The sequence below is a fragment of the Mustela putorius genome, unplaced genomic scaffold (assembly GCF_011764305.1).
Source record: "Mustela putorius furo isolate JIRA1106 unplaced genomic scaffold, ASM1176430v1.1 tig00001059_pilon_pilon_pilon, whole genome shotgun sequence".
NCBI classification, from domain to species: Eukaryota; Metazoa; Chordata; class Mammalia; order Carnivora; family Mustelidae; genus Mustela; species Mustela putorius.
This window is the reverse complement of record NW_025421553.1, coordinates 2,715,567-2,728,756: the sequence shown is the minus strand read 5'-3', so window position 1 is coordinate 2,728,756 and position 13,190 is coordinate 2,715,567. Positions and strand designations below refer to the sequence as shown.

At 44.2% G+C, this 13,190-nt stretch overlaps 1 protein-coding gene across 2 annotated transcripts in view; it reads right to left on the bottom strand.

Annotated features, from left to right (window-relative positions):
* The window catches only part of MCC (MCC regulator of WNT signaling pathway), a 433,071-nt gene that overhangs the window by 301,390 nt on the left and 118,491 nt on the right, over positions 1 to 13,190 (bottom strand). The window contains exon 4 of one of the 2 annotated variants that reach the window (XM_045087128.1): positions 4,045 to 4,266. The exons of the other annotated variant lie outside the window; for it this stretch is intronic. Coding sequence (XP_044943063.1) covers positions 4,045 to 4,266 — 222 coding nt within the window. The remainder of the gene's footprint in view (positions 1 to 4,044; positions 4,267 to 13,190) is intronic. 2 annotated transcript variants of the gene reach the window in all.

The following is a 13,190-nucleotide window of genomic DNA, read 5'->3' as shown; positions in this document are numbered from 1 at the left end:
CCAAGGGACTCACATAATCCAGGCTCAGAGGGTTAGCCCTTTCAAAGGAACAACAAAGGAGAGTAATTAAAAATAAACCAAACGGGGTGCCTGGGTGGCTCAGTGGGTTGAGCCGCTGCCTTCGGCTCGGGTGTGATCTCAGGGTCCTGGGATCGAGTCCCGCATCGGGCTCTCTGCTCGGCGGGGAGCCTGCTTCCTCCTCTCTCTCTGCCTACTTGTGATCTCTCTCTGTCAAATAAATAAATAAATAAATAAATAAATAAATAAATAATCTTAAAAAAAAAAAAACATGAAATAAACCAAACCCTATATTTAGGTTCTCTGATTGTGTCGTATGTAGATTTCATACGTAAGCCACTGACATACATCTTAGTGTCCCTTTGTTTTCCTCTTGAACTTCAGGCCATGATCAGCTGCACTGAATTTCCCTCTTCAATACCCCAGAGCTCCACAAACACTCAACCTCATGAGTTCACGGTGTCTAAACCCACTCATCCCTACCCCCGTTCCCTATCACACAGACCAGCTACGCCCCTCTCAGCAAGTGGGGCCCTAGGAGCCTGCAGGAGAGGTAAACACAGTTGAAACACAATTCTCCTCAGTGATCATGGCCAAGGGGGCAGCCCTGTGGACTTGGGTAAATGGGTTTTGTGTCTGCACGTGCAAAATATGACACCCCTTCCCCGTTTGTTTTCTCTTCATTCTTAACTTGGGACTTTATTCGCAAAGGCAAAGAGGCAGAGATAGAAAACCACATTGCCCCGGGGTGCCTGGGTGGCTCAGTGGGTTAAGCCGCTGCCTTCGGCTCAGGTCATGATCTCAGGGTCCTGGGATCGAGCCCCACATCGGGCTCTCTGCTCAGCAGGGAGGCTGCTTCTCTCTCTCTGCCTGCCTCTCTGTCTACTTGTGATCTCTCTGTCAAATAAATAAATAAATAAATCTTTAAAAAAAAACAAAAAAAACCCCACATTGCCCCAAATTAAGAATGAATGTTTCCCACCTTTTCTTGCTCTTGTCTTAAAAAAAAAAAGAAAGAAAGATGGGGCGCCTGGGTGGCTCAGTGGGTTAAGCCGCTGCCTTCGGCTCGGGTCATGCTCCCAGAGTCCTGGGATCGAGTCCCGCGTCGGGCTCTAATGAATGCTTCCCACCCTCTCTCTCCACCTTTCTGCTTTGTGATTTCTCTCTCTGTCAAATAAATAAATAAAATCTTTAAAAAAAAAAAAATAAAAAATAAAAAAAAAAAAAAAAAAGAAAGAAAGAAAAAGGACATGACCATGAGAAGAATCTCTAAGTTTACTACGGCAGCCCCGTTGAGAAGTGATTGGAAGAAAGATGGAAAAAAGCCTACAAGGAAGGACAGACAGGGGGCTCCCAAGCAGCTACTCTGTGTTCATAAAAACACTCCAGACATAAATGGCTTTGTGTGATGTGGAGGACACTCCGGGCGCCCTCCCCTACACAAAGGAAGGGCGGAGAAATTTGCAGAAAGTGGTAACGGTCAGGTGTCTACATATGGGCCCACTGCCCTCTAGTGTGTACTTTAAAATTTACAAAATTCCTTTATTCTGGCAAACCAGAGATCTTACCCCAAAGAGGGTAGAAAACAGAATGTGACATGAACCCCTGTGGAGCTGTCCAGCAGAATCATTTTTTCAAGATTTTTTTTTTAAAGGACTCTCTACAGCTCACATGGGGCTTCCGACTCACAAGCCCGAGATCAAGACTCCTGTGCTCTACAGACTGAGCCAGCCAGACGCCCCCTCCAACAGAATCACTTAAAAAAATTACTGAGAGAGGATGATCAGAGGGCTTCCCGCCACCTCACTGTCTGTTGACGTCCACACTGTTATCAGGCCTTAAAACTCGATTTATTGTTTCAGTCCGACAGGTTGCCAGAGGGCAGAAGGTGTGGCCCAGCCACGAGCATCTAGAACATGGGCTGGCAAGATGCCAGACATACAGGCGCCGGAAGGGCAGCGCTATCCCCTTGGAGGCTGAACCATGGGCAGGTGGTGGTTTCCTGGGGGTTGGAGCCAGGTAGCCAGGGCACTGGGCAGGGGAAGAGGGGTGCTGTACAGAAGCATGACAATATTTTAACAAATGGCTGAATGTTAATTCCAGAAAGAAGGGTAGAGGATATAAGAACGACCACCCAGCACCACACCGCAGAACAGAAGAGGGACCCAGAGCCCAGCAGCAATGATCCTAAGGAGAGGACACAAGGGTCCCTCATTTCCCACCAACAGCTGTTCCTTCCCTTGCCAATGGTGAGAATCATCCCCTAGTCTGGGTTAGGGGTAAGGGGGTGTGTGTCAAGAAACCCACCCTCTAGTTCTGGTTCTACTACTTCTCTCTATGGGACATTAAGAGGATTTTTTTGATCTGGGCCTCTACATCCTCATTTTTTAAATAGAGGGGTTAGAAAAAGGTAGGCATTAATGCATGATCTGGTATTTCCCTGTGAATTCTACACATAAGATTACTCAGCATAATTTTTAACAACACTTTTGAGACAGCCCCTAGCTCCTAAAAAAGTACTCAATTTCTCGAAATCTCGGTATCTTCTTGAGATGTCATTTCTTCAGAACGTTTTAAGTTTTTGTTTCCGAATTCCACTCCAAACTTTTCCACATGTAAGTAACTCTCAAGACTTCTATCTGATAACCGGGTGGGGAAAACAGCAGTAACAACCATGAGTATTTAATCAAGCACCTACTTGCATGAGGCTTGGTATTAAGCACTTTCTATGCATGATCTTGCTTAGTTTGCAGGACAACCATATGAAGAAGTTATTATTATTCTTATTTTACGAGAACACAGATGCTAGCAGAGGTTAAATGACTTGTCCAATGTCAGACATATAACCACAGGACACGTGGATAAAGTCTACATCCGCAGTTACCCTGCTAGAGAACCTCACCCAGGCCAAAGTCCCCACCAGTTAATGGGGATATAGGGAAAACAAGAACAACTGTGAATTCTTCCCCGAAGTTAAATTTATCCTTTCCATTTGTTTACTTATTTAGAGATGCCTATCTATATTTGTGCCAAAAAAGTCCTCTCTTCTATAGAATGATGGTGGTATTAGATAGCAGGTAGAGTGGCTACTTGATTTATGATGGTGGTATTAGATAGCAGGTAGAGTGGCTACTTGATTTTTGGCAAAACAAAAAGTTGGCAAGTCTCAATTTTTTGAAATGTTACTGGTCCATGGATTTGCAGTGTCTGGGGGCCATTGTTCTCTGGTTGAATGTGTTACGCAGGGAATCTATTCGTTCCCAAGATTAAAAGCTTCAAAAGGGTGGTATGCCTAACTTTTGTGTGTCTTATTGATGATAGTGTGTTGCTAAACACAGTCAGATTATCATCTCTTCTCCATCTGAATAAACCAGAGGGAGGAAAGATGGGGATTCCTCTGGCTACCCTACAAGTAGGTCAGTCTTTCCATCTGTGATAGAGACACAGAGGAAACAGAAGCTAAACTAAGAGCAGAGGGGAAGAAGTAAGAATAAGCTGAGATTCTGCTAAATAAGAACAAAGACACTCTCCAGGGAAAAAAACACTAACTTAAATCACTGATCCTGTATTTGCAGATTTTATAGTACTATTAGCAATAATAGTAAAGCAACGATCCATTGAGAGCCTCTTCATTTTCACCAACAAAGACCTTTGTGAAATTTAAAATTCTTCGTGTAAGGAGTTTGGTAATTTCAAGAGGACGTCGGAACTTGATCTCAATTTTATCACTGCAGAGTACTTCAGAGATTAAAAAGTACTTGTGAGGGCTTTTTCAGAACTCAATCTTCACAAAGAATTAGGATACACCATAATAAATCGTCTCTGTACAATTATGGAAATCTCCTGAATAAGGCAAATAAGTATCCAAAGAAATAACTTCCACTCTAGTGCCCCCCCCCCTTTTTTTTTTTTGGGCAACTTCTTTAAGCTTCCATGTCATGTAATCAACAAAAGCATGAGCTAAAATGATAGTTTGTATATACATCCATATTATCTTTTCTATTGACCAAGGTTGAACTGAAGTACCTTGTTTGTAAAAGTTGGAAGAGCTTCACACCACACCACCTGCTCCCAGTTTCTCTGGAGATGTAATGAATGGCTGGAGAAGACAGGAGGAATGGCACTTTGTGATGAAGTCTGTCCAGGTGTGAGGACGACTTCTTTCCTGTGATAGGAGTCAATTTGCCCTAGTTGATGTATCTCCCGGGAGAGGATCGATGACACTTGAGTTCCTTTTGGATGATCTGTCTTTAGGCAGATACAGAGAGTTCAGAGAAAGCCTCTTCCTGCACTTGCTGTTTTTTCAAGTCCCGGAAGCTCAAAATAATCAAAATACCGAAGTGGTTCATTTGGGGATGACATGTCCTAAATGCAGACACTCGTATTTTGGGGTGGCACATTCTGCTACCCTTCTTTTGTAAACAGTAAGTCAAACAAAGCTCCATCTCTTGTAGCATCAGAGGGCTTGTAGGGGTTTCTAATACAATTTTTAAAAGGCTGTCACTTATTATTTCCAAATTTTTGATAATGTTTTAAGAGTTTTCATAGCCCTTGACTTGAAAACATCAAGATGACCGAGCTAAACAAGAGGGACCTATGTTAAGGATGGTGGCAGCTGACAAGTATTAAAAAACCCTAGTATCCCTGGGAGGGAGACAAACCATAAGAGACTCTTAATGTCACAGAACAAACTGAGGGGGCCTGGGGGAGGGGGCTAGGAGAGGGTGGTGGGGTTATGGACATTGGGGAGGGTATGTGTTATGGTGAGTGCTGTGAAGTGTGTAAATCTGGTGATTCACAGACCTGTACCCCTGGGGCTAATAATACATTATATGTTTATAAAAAAACAAAAACAAAAACCCAGTATCCCATACTTGGAATGAAGAAAGGGGGAAACATCAAAAGCTAGCAGGAGACAGAGAAATTGGCCAAGTGGTTAACCAAAAAGGTGACTCTTATCTATCTTGCCACTACTTATTTACCCCTTATTTACTGATAAATTCCTTATTTATTCACACATATTTTGAAGATTTTTTTTTTAAGAGTGTGAGAGAGTTGGGGCGCCTGGGTGGCTCAGTGGGTTAAAGTCTCTGCCTTTGGCTCCGGTCATGATCCCAGGGTCCTGGGATCAAGCCCCGCATAGGGCTCTCTGCTTGGCAGCGAGCCTGCTTTCCCCTCTTTCTCTCTGCCTGCCTCTCTGCCTACTTGTGATCTCTGTCTGTCAAATAAATAAATAAAATCTTTTTTTTTTTTTTTTTTTTTTTTTTTTAAAGAATCTCTTGTTCTGGGGCACCTGGGTGGCTCAGTGGCTAAGTGTCTGGATTCAGCTCAGGTCAGGCTCCCAGGATCCTTGGATCGAGTCCTGCATTGGGCTCCCTGTTCAGTGGGGAGCCTGCTTCTCCCTCTCCCCGCTCCCTGCTCGTGTTCCCTCTCTTGATGCTGTCCGTCTCTGTCAAATAAACAAAATCTTTGAAAAAAAAAAAAAAGTCTCTTGTTCTCTGATTCTGGACAATGTCCAGAAGAGGGTGCTCACAGAACAATCTGTTTGCTTTAATCACAACCAGGATACATCTCTTGACCCAAGGCTTTGATGTGGTCATCCCCAAACTTTGTAAGAACCAGAATGATCACAGCATCTTAAAATTGCAAAAGGGGAAATAGCAATTTTTTTTTAAATTAAAAGCAATTCAGGGATACATAAGAAAAAAAAAATTGGCGAAGACTTTCTACCTGAGGGTGTTAGGGTCCGTAATCAAAGGAGCGAGACTGATACAAAGCGAAGGTCAAGCAAAGCTTTATTTTGCACCCAAGTATCGAGAATTATACTGACCGGTCAGGGCCCTCTCTAGCAAAGAGGCAACCCCTCCCAGCCTCGCAGACTAACTTTTATAGAGGTAGTTTAGCCGGGCTATACACAGGTGGCCAATTGAATTTCAATTCACCCTAGTGGATATATGCGTGCCCCACTGATTGGATGTCTTTATCCAGTCTGCCCCGCCCTTGTATCTAGGCTTTGCAAGCAAATTGCTCTGGGAGGGGCTGGGTCAATACAAGTTCATGGCAACAAAATGGCTCCCTCTGGCCAACCAGGCCCTTACAAGGGGAAATGGGGAGACAAATGATGACTTCAACTTTTCATCAACTTTCTATATTGATTCAAACGCTTTATATGTTCTGCATGACTTCCTTTGTAGAATAATTACTTTTAATTGCCATCAATTAGGTAATGTCTTTGTTAGTAAAAATTAATAAAGCTGATAATGAATACTTAAAACAAGTAGCATGGCTGAAAGAATCTATCAAAAATTTGATACTCTGTTCAGGAATTTATCGGGGTTGGAGCTAATAAGCAGCACTTCAGTTATGTTTGATAATACGTAAATAGGTCACTCCTCAGAAGCTATCACATCACAATTGACTGTAAGGGCCTGGTTGGCCAGAGGGAGTCATTTTGTGTTTATGCAGTAAACTTAGATTGACCCCCTGAAGTAAACTTAGATCGACCCTGCCCCTCCCAGAGGAACTTACTTGCAAAGCCTAGATACAAGGGCGGGTCAGGCCAGGTGAAGGCATTCAATCAGTGGGGCGCGCATATATCTACTAGGGTAAACTGAGATTCAATTGGCCACCCATGTGTTACCTAGCAGTTTTTTGTGTGTGTGGCAGACTTAGCAGGACTGTGCAGTGTTCTCTGTGTATTGCAATCTTATTGGCCACCTGCGTATAGCCCGGCTAAACTACCTCTATAAAAGTTAGTCTGTGAGGCTGGGAGGGTTCGCCTCTTTGCAAGATACAGCCCTGATCGGTCAGTATGATTCTCGATGCTTGGCGCAAAATAAAGCTTTGCTTGACCTTCACTTTGTATCAGTCTTGCTCCTTTGATTACAGACCCTAATATTGTAGGGGGCACCTGGATTCAAACGACGAGAACTGAGACAGCATAGGAATTTTTGGGGAAAAGCCTTCGGAGGTAAGATCACGGGATGCTATCAGTTGGAGCTCCAGGGTATGGCCCATCGGGGAGAAGCTGGATGCAACCATGCTCCCCAGGGCTGGAGTGGATGCGGGGACGCCCCATCCCTCTGCTGGTAGATCGACTGGGGGTTCGAGTCCCCCTGGGCGGTTGGGGGGTTCGAGTCCCCCTAGGCAGGTCGCCAGGGCGTTCGAGTCCCCCTGGGCGGTCAGGGGCCTGTCGGGGGGTTTGAGTCCGCCTGGGCGTTGGGGGTTCGAGTCCCCCTAGACATTTGGGGGGTTCGAGTCCCCCCTAGGTGGTCGGGGGATAAAGAAAGGCCCCACCAGTGGCAAGTTCTGGGTAAGAATCGTTGGGCCTGCGGTTGTCTTTGCCTGGTCCTTGTTGTCTGTTGTGTTGTTTGTTATGATTGAAGGAATGGGGCAAGCAGAGAGTAAGGGGACTCTGACTTTCCTCTCTCCATTCTTCATAATAGATGTGAGGTTTCTCGCTCACTCATTTCGTGTATTAAGGGCTATGACTGGAGCCAACTGGGGTTAGTTGAATGCTGGGTTAAGGTGCCCAATGCTGATGCTCATTGGAGCCGGGCGTGGAATACGAGTGCCTAGAGGGCCACTTTGGTAAGCAGAACTGGCACTGCAGGATGAACCGACCTCGAGAGACAGAGACTTTAAGGAATATTCCCAAGCAGCTGCCGAAACTCCCTTTGTTTCGGGGAATTCCTTGCCTTCTCTGGCCCGATGTGGACTGCCTAGCCCCTCCCCCTTGCTGGCGGGAAAGTATGGCATCTGAAGTGGAGATGGTTATTTGTCTGTCTCAAAATTTTAATGGGTAATTGTTAAAGTGGCTTCCGAAGTCTTTGGTAACCTGAAACTGTGAAGAGTTGCTTGACTGACAAATGGAATTAAATTTGTTGGACATGTAGGTCTTAACCAAATGGGATAAAATGCTAGGGCGTTGGCTGCTGGAACTGGGTTTGTGCTTTTGAAATCTGCTGGTGAACACGTTCTGTGCTTAACTGATTGATAAATTTGCCATCTAAAGAATTCTGTTGTAACAACTCAAAATTGGTTTATATTTAGTCTTCAGTAGAGGTTAAGGTATTTCTAAGAGTACAAAATTCTGTTAAGTGTAATTAAGACTGATGGAAATGAGAAAAGCAACTCTGTATGTAAAAAGTAGGAGATATGTAAAAGTTTGAATCTGAAGAGTGCCTGAATGTGTGAATGTGTCTGTATGGCTATACGGCTTTGGCGACGGAGTCTGAGTGGGCTGCACCCTGAGTCTCGCGGGGCATCATATGGCATAATGGTCATCTACAACACAGAGTAACCTGGTCCGGGTTATATACAGACAGACCTTAGCTAAGACACTCCTAAGTTCCCGTGAGGGACGTGAGCAGGACAGCATCTGAAAGATCCCCCTCCCTTTGTCTGCGACATCATTCACAATGGGAAGGAAACCTAGTAAACTCATTATCTGTATACTTAAAAAAAAAAAAAAAAGACACTAGTATAGAAAAGCTGGTTTTCTCTCTGTTTAAAAAGACAAAGTTTTCTTAAGTTAATTGATCTGTTATGGTTTTCTCTTTGCCTACCCAGAAAATTCAGTTTCTATGTTTTGTTTTATCAGGTGTTTAATATCCCTAATTATATTTAGGCATGTGTTTTAAAACTTTCTAAGGTTTACATTTGGGAAAATGCTATGCATTTCCTAAAGTTTTAATATGTTGCTAGATCATCACTTGATATTGTGATTATGGAAATGTTTCGTGTCACAGAAGTAACCTGATTTTCTTGACAGTTACATTGTAAATACTCATCTCACCAGCTCTTTACCATATTTATTCTGAGTTTTTGTCATTTGTAATTGTTTTAATTCTCTTGTAAGATAAATTCTGTCTCAAAGAAAATTCATATGGGAGACTTTCAGGACAAATGTAAAAGCTGCATTCGGACTAAACCAGAATTATTAACATGGGACTAGGTGAACTGAAAGATTGTAATGTTGTATCTCTTGATGTTTCATCATATGTTTGCTCTTCCAGACTAGGGAAACTTTTTCTTAAGTTATCTGTAACTTACAGAGATAAAATGTAGTCATTTGTAAACAAATCAAAGTATTCAACTCTTTCTCTCTACCTGAACCCTCTGAAACCAAAAGGTCTCAGCAAGTATTCTTTCTTCCATGGCAATCAGTCATTTGCATAAGTTCAATAAGAATCCGTTCTCCTTGTAACAGGACACCATTGGAAACACTGGTTATTTTACCATGGCTTTGACTGGAATGTCATATTTGAAAAGACTCAGATATGACTAGACAGCTTAAAGGAACTAAGGTTGGCTTTATAAAACCCGGAACCGTAAAGCCCTTTGGAACTTTTGGCCTGATACCTGGCTTACAGAGTTCCCAGCAGCCTCACCAGGTGAGTAAAGGATGTTACTTCCTGGCAGGTGCAGGAACCTCAGGATTCTTTGGGGGCCTCAGGAAGAGGAATTCACCCAAATCGACAGGTATTGCAGGCAGATCTGATGGCAAGTATGTAGCTTGGCTTCTGGCCTGGAGAGGCTATCATAAGTTCAACCTAGAGATTCCTTATGAGAAGTTCCAGCAGAGCAGATTCTAAAAGATTTACATGATCCCTCACTATTCTTGCTGAGCTTATGTAAATATTTAGGCCAAGCTTGTTAAAACTGGACTTGTTTTTCAAATAAATTAGTCCTGATTTGGCTATCTCTGAAAACAAGGGTTATTTTAGAGAGCAAAAATTATGTTTTAATAACACACCTTTATGGATGTTAAATTCTAGTTTGATTGTCTTTAAATGTTTGTTTACTTAAGCTAGACAACTTGAGGTAAACTTCAGGGAAGTTGCACGATAGCTCACTTAGACAATCTTGATTTGTCAGTCAGTCAGCCCCAGATATAGGAAATTTCAGAAAATTGAAGGATTTGAAGGGAAGAATCTGACTGAGTTAGTGGGAATAGCAGAAAAGGTGTTTAGCAGCAGGGATGCACAAGAGGATAAAAAACAGACCAAAAAAACAAAACAAAACAAAAAACAAAAAAAACTGGTTAAGGTTTTGGCATTACATGAGGCGGAGAGGAGACAGATGGGGATAGTAAATGGAAGGAAAAGCCCAAGTACAGAGAAGGCAGGTGGGAAGACTTGGATTCAGATCAGTGCGCTTACTGTAAAGAAAAAGGACATTGGGCCAGGGAGTGCCCCAAAAGGAAGACAGCAATGCTTGCCACCAGAGACTGAAGGGGCCATGGTTCGGAGCCCCTCCCCGAACCTCAGGTAAAAATTGAAGTGGAGGGGAAACCAGTTGATTTTTTGGTGGACACAGGAGCCCAATTTTCATCATTACTTAAACCTGTGGGAAAATTATCTGGAGAGGAAGTTTGGGTACAAGGAGGAAATGGCAAGAGAGACATAAATGGACAACAGAAGGACTTTAAATTTGGCCTCGGGAGTAGTTAAACATCGATTTTTGGTCCTCCCCAATGCCCCATATAACTTGATGGGAAGAGATCTCCTCCACAAGTTAAGACCCGGATTCAGTTCTCGGAAGGAGGCATGACTGTAACTTTGAGACAACCCACTGTACAAGTGCTTATGGCAGCAGTAGACGAATACCTCCTTTATGAGTCAGTCTCAAAACCAGAGGAGACAAAGCGAGGGAGCCTTCTCCAAATCCTACAGAATGAGTTTCCCGAGGGCTGGGCAGAAGGGAAGCCCCCTGGCTTGGCCAAGGAACAACCTCCAGTGGTGGTACAATTAAAGGCAACAGCTACGGCTGTTTGGCAGTACCCCCTTCCCCGGGAAGCAAAGGAAGGGATCAGCAAACACATTAACTGCCTCCGAGGAGACAGGATCCTAGTTCCTTGCAAATCTCCACGGAACACACCTTTGTTGCCCATCAAAAAGGCCGAGACTGGGGAGTACTGACCTGTCCAGGACTTGCGGGAAGTTGATAAATGGGTTGAAGATATCCACCCGATGGTGCCTAACCCCTATACCCTACTCTCCCTCCTGGGCCCCAGAAGAACTGTGTATACCGTCTTAGATCTCAAGGATGCATTTTTTCTGCATGTCTTTAGCAAAGGAATTCTCAGCACCTTTTTGCTTTTGAGTGGTCTGACCCACAGGAAGGATTCCAAGGCCAGCTCACCTGGACAAGACTTCCCCAAGGGTTCAAGAATTTGCCCACTATCTTTGACGAGGCCCTACATGAGGATTTGAATGAGTACAGAACCTCCAATCCAGGAGTCACTCTGTTATAGTACGTTGATGACTTGCTAGTATCTGCTGAGGACTATGACTCATGTTTGCGGGGGACGAGAGCTCTCTTACAGACTGCAGGAAAAGGGGTATCGGGTGTCAGCGAAGAAAGCACAGCTCTGACAGAGCCATGCCACTTATCTAGACTTTGATCTCCATGAGGGAGTGCGTTCACTGTCTGAGTCCAGGAAACAGGTGATCACCCAATACCCCTGCCCCACCACATCCCGACAAGTGGGGGAGTTTCTTGGGATGGTGGGCTACTTACTGTAGGCTGTGGATATTGCAGTTTGCAGAGATTCTCTATGGAGTTCTCTACGAACTGGCAAAAGGAGGGCTCACTATGATAGAGTGGACAGCTGAGGCAGAAGGAGCATTTCAGGAATTACAAACAGCCTTACTGAGTGCCCCAGCATTGGTCATCCCAGATGTTACCAAGCCCTTCCACTTGTATGTGGATGAAAAAGCAGGGGTGGCCAAAGGAGTTTTGACTCAGACTCTGGGGCCTTGGCAAAGGCCAGTAACCTATCTTAGTAAGAAACTAGATCCAGTAGTGGCTGGGTTCCCCCCCACTCCCTGTGCCTCTGCATAATTGCTACCACGGCCCTCCTGGTCAAGGATGCAAGTAAATTGACTTTAGGTCAAAATCTCATCGTAACCACCACACATGCTATTGAGAGCCTTCTCCAGACTCCACCGGACTGGTGGATAATGAACACCCGAGTGACAGGGTATCAGGCCCTCCTCCTCAACGAACTAAGAGTGACCTTCCAGCCCCCGGTGGTGCTAAATCCAGCCACATTGCTGCCATAGGAGTTGTTTGACCATCCACACGACTGTGGGGAGGTCCTAATCCAAGTCACAGGAATAAGGCTGGATCTCAGAGACATTCCCCTCCCGGATGCCGAGATGACTCTGTTCACAGATGGGAGTAACTACATGGTCGATGGAAAGAGTATGCAGGGGCTGCAGTGGTTTCTCCTGAGCAGGAACTCTGGACAGCAGCCCTGCCACATGGAACTTCGGCACAAAAAGCGGAACTGATTGCACTCACTAAGGCACTGCAGATGGCCAAAGGTAAAACCGCCAACATCTATACGGACAGGTATGCCTTAGCTATTCTCCATATACATGGGGCTATTTATAAAGAAAGGGGCCTATTAACAGCGAAGGAAAAGGAATTAAAAACAGAGGAGAAATATTGGCTCTCCCCCAGGCTATTTGGGACCCAAAATAGGTAGCTGTTATGCATTGCTCAGGACACCAAAAGGGGACTGATCTGATTTCAAAAGGAAACCAATTAGCATATCGAGCCACAAAGCAAGCAGCCCAAGAAACAGTGCAAGAGCTGGTTACACTCCCGGCTCTAGCCCTACCAGAAAAACTGGACTATTCAGAGGAAGATTTAAAGTATTTACAAAAATGGGCTAAATTAGACTACAAAGGGGACTGGGCTAAGACTAAAAGAGGAAAAGTTAATTCTTCCTCGAAAACTAGGTAAGAAGTTAGTAGACCAGATACATCAGGGTACTCATTTGGGGTCATGCAAACTCAAGGAACTTAAAGGCAAGCAGTTCCAGGTTTCTAAATTAGGGCGTATGGTTCAGGATATAGTTGATAGATGTGCTCAATGCCAGGCAGCTCAATGTGGGAGGAACTAGAATGAGAAGAGGGAAAAGAGAAAGAGGTAAGGAACCAGGAATTTATTGGGAAATAGATTTTACAGAAATGAAACCCGGAAAATACGGGCACAAGTATATGTTAGTTTTTGTAGATACCTTTTCAGGCTGGGTAGAGGCTTTTTCTGCCAAACATGAGACAGCAGGAGTGGTACCCACAAAGCTTCTAGAAGAAATAATTCCTAGGTTTGGGACTGCCTCTCACGATCGGGTTAGACAATGGTCCTGCATTTGTGAG